This window comes from Protopterus annectens, chromosome 3.part1 (genome assembly GCF_019279795.1).
Source record: "Protopterus annectens isolate FY-2018-M chromosome 3.part1, PAN1.0, whole genome shotgun sequence".
Taxonomy (NCBI): domain Eukaryota; kingdom Metazoa; phylum Chordata; order Ceratodontiformes; family Protopteridae; genus Protopterus; species Protopterus annectens.
Window position 1 is genome coordinate 1,318,862,987 of NC_056732.1, and position 10,252 is coordinate 1,318,873,238.

General features: G+C 39.3%; 1 protein-coding gene across 1 annotated transcript in view; it reads right to left on the reverse strand.

Annotated features, from left to right (window-relative positions):
- Nucleotides 1–10,252, reverse strand: part of PIEZO2 (piezo type mechanosensitive ion channel component 2) — a gene marked incomplete in the record, with an annotated part of 2,710,318 nt that overhangs the window by 1,258,814 nt on the left and 1,441,252 nt on the right. Inside the window, 1 exon segment of the mRNA XM_044067359.1 lies at nucleotides 9,102–9,315. Coding sequence (XP_043923294.1) covers nucleotides 9,102–9,315 — 214 coding nt within the window.

Consider the following 10,252-nt stretch of genomic DNA (forward strand, 5'->3'; position numbering starts at 1 on the left):
TGTGCTGCACAGTACTGTATGCTTATGCATCTGGCCCAAGGATTTCTCTTCATATCCTAGTTTTAATGTATTAACAGCATTAAATGATTCTCAAAAAGAAGTTGCCAACACACTAGAACAAGTATAATGCAGTATAACACAACAAACATAATTTGGAATAGTAAGACAACACATTATTTTTACGTGCAGTTATTATATGAGCAATAATTCCATCTGTGGATGTGCAGAATATGAGACTCAAGCATTTGTTTAACTTGTAGAACAGAAAAATAGAAAGCAAATTCACTACATCCAGAGGACTGAAGAGAGATCATGGCGTAGGAATTGCAGATTTAGAAAAAATGACAGAATCCCCAGAACTGGCATAAAGAGACTTGTTATAGCAGTACAGTCTGATTAGACTTTGAAAGGACTTTTTTTAAGAAATGAGTGAATGTTTTGGACAAACTACCAAACAAAATGCTAACATTGTCTGGACTACTGGATTTTAAGATGGACTGAGCGGTAACGTGCAGAGAAATATAACTTTATATATTCTGGGAAAAGCAGTTACCCATAGAACAACCAAGAAATCATCCAGACCACACTTGTTTACTGCTCTTACCATGGTTGTGTCTAAGTTTTCCTGTCCATGTAAAATTGTGTAAAATATACTTGCAACAACAAAAATATATATTAATGAAAATATTTAGAAAAATGTACAGGAAGTATAATTTAATTTACCTGACTCACCAATCTGTGAGTCAGCCAAATACACAAAGAACTTTAAACTGGGATATTTATTCATTGGGGTAGGAGGGAAGAGCTAGAAGCAATGTTGATTTAGAAGCCATACTGAGAAATACATCGAGTGCAATTAGCTGACTACTCACTGAGCAGATAAATAAAATGAAAAGAGCAGCTGTTTATTTGCTCACTTATGTTTGTAGCCACATTATAGTTTAAATACATGAAAAACAGTTTGCTCTTTCTTTGGGATCCTTTAACCTTGGACTAGACACAATGCACACACTTCAAAGGAAGACACGTCACAACCAGCAACAAGCAATACATGAGCAAACTGAACCTTAAGCTACAATGCTCCAGAAAACAAAAATGAGCAAAAGAGTCCTCCTCGTGTCAGGATAGACCTTCTTTATTGATTACTCTGTAGATAACCTGCTACTTGATGATCTGATATTAACATATACATCTGAAATCACTGGTAGTGTCATTTACACATGTGCTGGCACTGATTTATTGCCAGTAATTATTATCTTTTCTCAGCGGATATGCAAATGTTCAGTCAATATACTTCGGTAAGGGAGTGTTTTGGCAAAGCCTCCACATGGGGGGGCATGAATACTTTTATTATTTTCATCAGATTGAGTTCCTATTGAACTGAAATTGGGGATTTGCATTCTGGTTTAGTTGGGACTTGACAAAGTGCAGAAGAACCAACCACAATAGATTTTGCTGTGAAGTAAATAGGAACAAAAAACATAGAAAAGATATTTGCCTAATGTCTGGTCTGAATATATCCCCATGTTAGAGTGATTTCATTATGCTATAAATCTGGAGTGTTTCTCCCCGGGCCTCCATTGAAAACTGGCTTTGTTCCAAGTCGGACTTTCCCAGTTAACAAATGTTAAATAAATAAATAAAATAAATAAGACAATGAACATTATATTTTGTAAATGTGCCATTGAAAATTTCACCGCATATGTTACCTAAAGCTACTGGTTCTCAAAAAATATTTAAATATTTTATTGTTGTACTTATTTCAAACAGCTATATATTTGTGTTCTTTAAAATGCCAGACATGTATCATCTAATTTATTTTATGTAAATGTTATGTATATTTTAGCTTCAGATAGAGCATGTGTACATTATCTGCCCTACGTTTTTATTCAAAAGTATACAACATACTTCTTTTCTAGCTTATTGTTTGTTTCTTTCTGTCTTTGCCAAGCAACGCTGTTCATGGATGAAAAGGGTATTAGGATCCATTCATCTAACTCATTAACAAATAATTAACAAATAAGTAAATGGATAAATATGCAGTCCCCTAATTACCCGTCTTAGATTTAGAACCCCCTCCCATGTCATAACCTGATTTCATTATGACTCTAATATCAGTTGATATAGATAAGTTCAGAAAAAAAATTCCTGGCACTGACGTTCTGGATAGAAAACATGATAACATAACATTGACGATCAGAAACAAAATGTCATGTTTATTTATTTATTTATTTGCAGTATGTTTGCCAGGATAGTCCATTCGGCCACAAGGAGCCCATTTTGAATGGAGTCCTGGGGAGAAAAGCTCCAGAAAAATATAAATACATATCACATGTGGGGTTTCATTTATATATGCCTATCCTACCTACATTTGCACACCCACACACACACACACACACACACACACACACACACACACACACACACACACACACAGACACACACACACACACACACACACACACACACACACACACACACACACACACACACACACACACACACACATTTAAAATCACTGCTATCTTATCATCACAAAGTAAACTGCTTGGTGATTTTAGTGGTTGTATACAGTGACTAACATACCACAAGTAAAATAGTTTTTGCCCATATAAGCCTGTCATATTACCTGAATCACTACCTTAACTACATGGATAAACAATATTATTAATAAACACAGCTGAGCACTGATTTTATTTTCTTTTATTTTATTTGTTTTCTGGGGTAGAGCACTGATCTCCATGGACCTTTTTTAGACTAGCATGGGAGCAGTGTCTTGTTAAGTGGATCTTTATTATATAAACGAAGCATTAAAATGTCGACTCACCTTTGATTGACCCCTATTTCTCGAAACTGGACAACATCGAATGGCCAAGTCATTGATTTCTTTCTAAGGGGGTTGGGAGGGTGGCCTAATGGTTAAGGTGTTTGCCTTACAAACACAAGGTACAGGGTTTGAATCTCACAGGAGATAATTGGCTAGGCTTAAAATGGCTTGCAATGGCAGTTAGCCTAGTACTAATCTATGAATCTATGAATCTATGGTTGGCCATTCTTTTAAATCTGCCCTTTCCCCAACTGTAGTGCGATCTCAGAGTTAGTTTGTTTAGTTAGGGGGATTGTGGGGGGCACAGCCCCCTGTATTGCGGGGTGCAGGGGGGGCGAAGCCCCCCACTTTACTAGCCTTTGTTGCAATGTGGTGTGTTTGTGTTTGGTCTACCGATTTCTTTCCCTTGGAATTCCATTTATAAATGTTCCCAAAATAATCACTGATTTTATTTCACCCGAGAAATCAAAAATTTACTCAATATCCATCTTTTTTAATAGTATCAAGGGGAAGAAAGACAGAATCAAACACTTTCTTCACTACAAACACACTGATGTTTCTCAGATTGTAAATGCTTGGAGTTTTCAACAAAAAATCAAATATTTCTGTTTGTTAATGTTTATGCTTAGCACTTCAGTTTAAGGTATAAATCATGGCTTGATTTCTAAATTTTTGGCACTTCAGTTTAAATTCTAAACAATGGCTTGATTTCCAATTCTTTTGTTGCTCATAAAAATGTAATTGATTTAACTTTGGCTTCCATCTGTTGAAAATAGCAGAAGCATCAGAAGAAGAAACACGTCTGTCGAGACATTTGCAGTCAGTATTCAGAAACCCAGATACTGCAAATTTAGAAACATTTATTTCTGGAGGTTAAAAGGGCAGAGTTTAATATGGAAGCCTGGGGAAAAACTCAAGAAAGTCAAGATTCAATAACAAAAAGCCCGCAGTATGAACATATTTTCCACCAATGGGGGAAAAGGCTATACGTAAAATAATATAGAAGAATAGTAATTCACTAAACATTGAAGAAATGCAAATATATATTTACAGCTTCAACCACAGTTTTATTTTCATTTCATACTGTATGATATGCAATCTAAGAATACACAATCAGCAGTGTATTATAGGTTCATTATAGGTTCATAGGTAGGTACTGGGCTATCTGCCTGAAGGCATATATTAGCTCAGCCACTTTGTGCGGTATTCACTGCCCCTTTGGTTAGTTTCCTATGCCCTTGATCTAGCAGCTAGTACCCTTGGCCCCTATCTAGTACAGCTGTTGGTATGATCCCTGGTGTGAACTTTCTGTTACGCATACACTCGTCAAGGTTCCTCTTGAAGAGTGATAGTGAGGGGCTCTGTCTTATGTAGATCGGGACCTTGTTCCATAGCAAGGGAAGTCTTTGCGAAGGGAATCTATCCCTCCAGCATGTTCTATTCATTGTTGTGCTAAGGTTTATATCCCTAGAGCATGTAGCTTGAGTAGATTTGGTTTTGCTAAGATGGAGCATGTTCTGTACTGTTACACCTGCACATACACAAGTTCATGACATCGGTATACAGATGGAGTAACAGAAGTAACAAGATTAATTGTGGTACTATAACAAACAAATGAAATACACAAAGTAATTGTGATGTTAGACAAACAAGTGAAATACAGTGTTATACCAATGAGTGTAACACACAGTAATTGTGGTGTTATACCAATGAGTGAAATACACAAAGTAATTGTGGTGTTATACAAACGAGTGAAATGCAGAGTATGGGAAGTCTCTGGGACAGGAATCTATCCCTCCGGCATGTTCTGTTTATTGTGGTGACAAGGTTTAGATCCCTTGAGCGTGTAGCTTGGAGGGATTGGGATTTCTTTAAGTGGAGCATGTCCAACAGCTCTGAGTTTGACATAGCTTTGTATGTTAGGCACAGATTACCTCTGAGTAGGTGATATGCGACGGAGCAAAGCTGTAGTTTTTTGAGATGGTCTGCGTAGGGTATCTGTTTGAGGCCGGTAATCCTCTTTGTGAGGTATTTCCACGGCCTTTCCAGTTGTTGTAAATGTCTTGTGAGGTACATACCAAAAGGGGCATCGTACTCTATAATGGGTCTAATGAGTGATGAGTAGAAGGGAGCAATGACCTCTTTTTTTCTGGATGAAAAACATTTTGTGATGAGGTGTGCCACGTAGAAGGATTTCCTGACTACTGTGGCAATGTGATTATCAAAGGAGAGACTACTGTCCACCTGTGTCCCAAGGTCTCTTATCACACTTTTGGTGTTAAGTATACTACCGCCTATGTTATAGTTCATGGGTACAGAGTTTTTACCAAAGGGGATGACAATGCACTTTTTGGCATTGAGCTTGAGGCCATGGCTTTGACACCAGGCATCGGTCTCAGTGAGGCTCTTTTGTAGGATGTCCACATCGTTAGGAGTTTCGATTATTGCTCCTAGTTTGCAGTCATCTGCGAACTTCATTAGCCAAAGACCTTCTGTGGTAGCCTGTACTTCAGAGAAGTAGATACCAAACAGGACAGGACCCAGGACTGAACCCTGTGGTACTCCACTTGTCACTGGTCTGAAGTCGGATTTGGAGTCTGCTACTTTCACAGTGTGGGTTCTGTCAGTGAGCCAGTTGGCAACCCATCTTGTGACATAGGGATTTATTACTAGTTTAGTGAATTTATCTATAATTCCAGAGTGGGGGATGGTGTCGAAAGCCTTGGCAAGATCTAGAAAGGCTGTGTGAACCACCTTACCCTTGTCTACGGCTTTGGTGACTGCTTCAAAGAAGTCTATCAGGTTTAGGAGACATGATCTGCCTTTTACAAACCTGAACTGGGTTGGGTACAGAGTTTGGAGATTACCAATGTCTTTGTTTATAATTTCCATGATGATAAGTTCTATGGCTTTGCAAACCAGGCTTGTCAGGCTAATGGGGCGGTAGTTCCTGGGGTTCGTGGTGGCTCCCCCCTTGTGGAGTGGGATAACCATCGCTGTGCACCATTCAGCAGGCACAAAGCCTGAGGTGAGGCTATGATTGAACATGGTACTTAGGTGGGGTGCCAGTTCATTCTGTAGTTCATGTAGAACGCAGCCTGGGATGTTGTCTGGTCCCATGGATGCTGTGTTCTTGGCTTTGGAGAGTGTGTTTTTTATCGTGCAGCCATGATTACAGGAACTTTGCATTCTTCCGGTATAGAGATGGGCTCTTTAGGGGGTGAGAGGGGGGTAAAGTTAGCACTGAACCTATCTGCCAGGATGTTGGCAATATCAGTTGGGTCTGTATATTTAGTGCCATTGTGCTGTAAGTCAGAGCAGATATGAGTGTTGCCATTGAGATTCTTGACATAGCTATAGAATGCTTTGTGGTTGTTTTTAGAATCAGTGGCGATTTTGTTTTTGTAACTAGCTTTGGAGGATTTTATCAGGGATCGCAGCTTCTTACTGAGGCTGACCAGGGAGCTCCTTCACTCATGGTATTTTACTCTCTTTTGCAACAGTTTCTTCCTTCTGTTTTACACTTTGTTTATGGCAGGGGACCACCAGATTGGCTTCCTTTTTTTGGAGGATAGCGTCCTGGTTCTGTTTGGGATAGCACGATCCATGCATTCATGTAAGTGCTTATAAAGTGCAATTGTGTAGGATTCAGTAGTCATAACTGTATTGTCCATCTGCATGGGTGTCATGAAGTTCATCACTTCTGTCTTAAGAAGCATGAAGTTGGCTTTGGAGAAATTTTTTACCATGGTTTCCTTAATGGGGGGTGGGGGCAGGATGTGGATATCTAGGGTAATTAGCTTATGGTCGGATCGGACCAATGAGGCATTGACTTCAGGTGTGGAACACTGATCACTCATGTTGGTAATGACTAGATCTAGGATATTGTTGCCTCTGGTGGGGGTGTGGATAAGTTGATCCAGGGCATTGGAGTTTATGAATTCCAGAAAGCGCTGAGTGAAGGAGTTGGTACATAAGTAGATTTTTTAGTTAATGGTGGGGTAGTTGAAATCGCCCATTATTAGGGTGTTTGGTAGAACCCTAATATTTTCCAGTACATCAAGAAAAGAGGAGTGTGAATCCTAGGGCATGGTGGGTGATCTGTAGCAAGCTACAATTTGGATTGCAGTTTTGTCCAGAGTTAGTTGCACTTGGATAACCTCGGCTGCATTATGCTGAGCAACTAGCCTGGAGTTGTGGATATCCTTAATGAATATGGACAACACCTCTGCCTTTGGTGTTTCGGTCCAGGTTACATGGCTGAAATGTGTGGTATGAGTTATAGCCTGGTAGTGCAGGGGTGCTCTCTGGAGCCTTGAACCAGGTCTTAGTCACTGCACATCGATGTTCTCCATTTTAAGGAGTGCCTCGAGTGAGTGCATTTTGAGATTTAGACTTCTAGCATTGAGTAGCATCACCCTCAGTTTTTGCTTGCCTGTTCCTGTTACGGTGGTGAATTTGTCATTTGAACCTTGCCTAAAAAAGGCACTATAGGGGCTGCAAGAACCTTAGCCAGTATCCGGAATCACAGGGGTGACAGGTGCAGGCCATCTCTAGCAAAGCATTGTGGTCTGTCGACCATGTCATTCCAGGCAGACAGATACTGGATCCCTTTAGAATGGCACCAGAAGCTTAGCCAATTGTTGAAGACAATCATTTTGTCCATGTACTGTGGCATCATTCTGGGTGATGGCAGAATGCTACTCAGGGCTAGGGTCATACCTGCCTGGGCTACAAGATCGGAGAGCTCTTCCATGTCTCTTTTCATGTAGTCCAGGGAGGTACATCTCAGGTCATTCACACCAACATGGACAATGACAGCGTCATATTTGTACTTGTTGTGGAGTGACCTCAGTGCATGGGTTATGTGGCGGATCCTGGCACCTGACAGGCAGCTGACAGTAACCTTCTCCTTGTTTAGCCTGGCGAGTGGGACATCAGTGTGCCTGACTATAGAGTCACCTATGACTAGTGTGTTGGGTACGTTGTTTTGCCTTATTGGCTGTGGTTGAGTGGCACACTGCGTCTGCAGGCTATGTGTCATTTGGGTTGTGTTGGGGGGGTGGAGGTTGCTTGCATTTCTGCTTTGGAGGTCTCTGTTGCTTGAGCAGATTATTATTGAAAGCCTCTGTGAATGTGTTTGTGTTACTATGTGTGGATTTTGGTAGTGTAGATTTAGTGAAACTATGTGATGAGTGTGGTGTGGTGCAAGTGTTTACCTTCTCCTCTTGACTGTCAAGTTCAGTCTTGATTGGAGAGAGCTTTACCCCCAGTTTGGTTAGATAATTGCATCTCTCACAGGTTGTAGTGTTGGGTAGTAGGAGGAGAGGGTTGTCTGTGTACATGAGGCAATTTCTACATTGCCCCAAGATGCCCAGATTCATCAGATAGACAGGAGAGAACACTGGGAGCTGACCCTTGGCCATGCCTGAATAAAAAACTGTTTTCCTCTAGATAAGTGAGGAAAGTGAGTACAAGAGCTGTTTTTCTCTAAGCAAGTGAGGAAAGTAAGTACCAAAACTGTTTTCCTCTAGGTAATGAGGAAGGTTGAGTGCTGTAGTAATTAATAGGTTATTTAGTGCTTACAAGTTTTGAACAAGTGCTGATCACAAATAAGCAAATTCAAGTGCTAAAACTAAGAATCTGTATCTGGACTAAACTAGTTACAGGAAAGGGGGGAAACAAGTGCAAATGTGGGCTTTTAAATCAGAAAGTTGAGAGAGATGGAAAAACTGCCCAAACAGCCAATAACTACAATTTCTGGGGCAGAACCACTCCTTATGTGGTAGATAGGTTACCTAGTGCTTACCACTCCCACTGATAAACTAGAAGGCTTCCCTCCAACACAGAAAGCTTGGGGAGGCTCTGAAGCTTACATACAGTCTGGATACAGAAATCTGAATCTGGACTACACTAATTACAGGAAAGGTATATATATATATATATATATATATATATATATATATATATATATACATACAGAAAAAGTAGCTAAAACAGCAGTAAAAACAATTCAAATGCAGTGCAAGCTAGCACACTTGAGTGTGTAGCAATGTTAGACCAAACAGTTTAAAAAATGCAATTAAATTAAAAATGACTAAAACCAAGTGCAGAAGGAGTCTATTAGGTAGAATGAGGTAAAGAGATGGGACTTAGGAATTAAAATTCATTGAATGCATTACATGTAAAGTATGTGCTATAATCACCTCTGAAAGGCTATTTTCATATTCTTCAGTTCATACAAGATGGCTAACATCAGATGTCAGTTACTCACCTTGCATAGAAATCCCCAGGTGGAACAATCTCTTGAAAGAACTGGAGCTGGTACAGATATAATCCAGCTAAGTGGCCTGCACTGAAAATGGCCATTAATACACATAGGCAGCTGAATATCAGCGGATCAAAAGTTCGGCAACAGGACCACCATGTGCATAATCCCAAAAATACAAAGAAATATACAGCTGAGGTCAAAGATGGCAATGTGATTCCTGCAGTAAAAAATAAATAAATAAAATTCTCTGTTAGTATGTTCACTACGTGTATCAGCAAAGAGCAAATGTGTACACTTTGTTGAAAGACACAACTTCTTTTAGGCTTTTTCTTTTTATAGAAGATTATACGGCCTGGTGTATTTCAGTAGATGTGTAATAACATTCTTTTTTTTCTGCACTAGTAAGCAACTGATTCAGTTTTAGACAGTAGACCTATAATAATTAATTAATTAATTAATTAATTAATTAATTAATTAATTTATTGCGTTTGTTAACTGTGAAAATCCACTGGGCCTAGGAAAAGCCCGTTTTCAGCGGAGGCCCGGGGAGAAAAGCTCCACATTAATTACATACAGAAGTTAAAAAATATTAATACAAAGGAGATTTTAAGCAGAACTATCAAAATATTAACACATAGGATATTATCAGCAGAACTATCATTTCTTTGACAACATACAAGTGATCCTTTATTACATACGAGTGTGAAACATATTGATACATAGAATGAGGTATTTTGAGCAACCTTATTCTATTTTCCTCTCTTTTGAGGTCCTAAGGCTGTTTAAGTAAAAATAATTCATATTAGCATTGTAAAAATAATCCTTCACTTTGAATGCATGTGCTTTAATCATAGCACATGGCTTGTTATAAATGAAGTACCCACCCATTAGTTTGACCACTATGTGAAGGTATGACTTCACAGAGTCTGGAGTTTACACACACACACACACACACACACACACACACACACACACACACACACACACACACACACACACACACTGAGTGTTTTCTTCTGGTATGGATTTATTTCAGATATTTTACCCTTTGTCATTCCTACCTCTGTAGACTCTGTTGTTCTGCATCTTGCTTTTTCCCAGGAAAAAAGGACATACCATACATAGTACTACACACATACAAAGTATTAAGACTT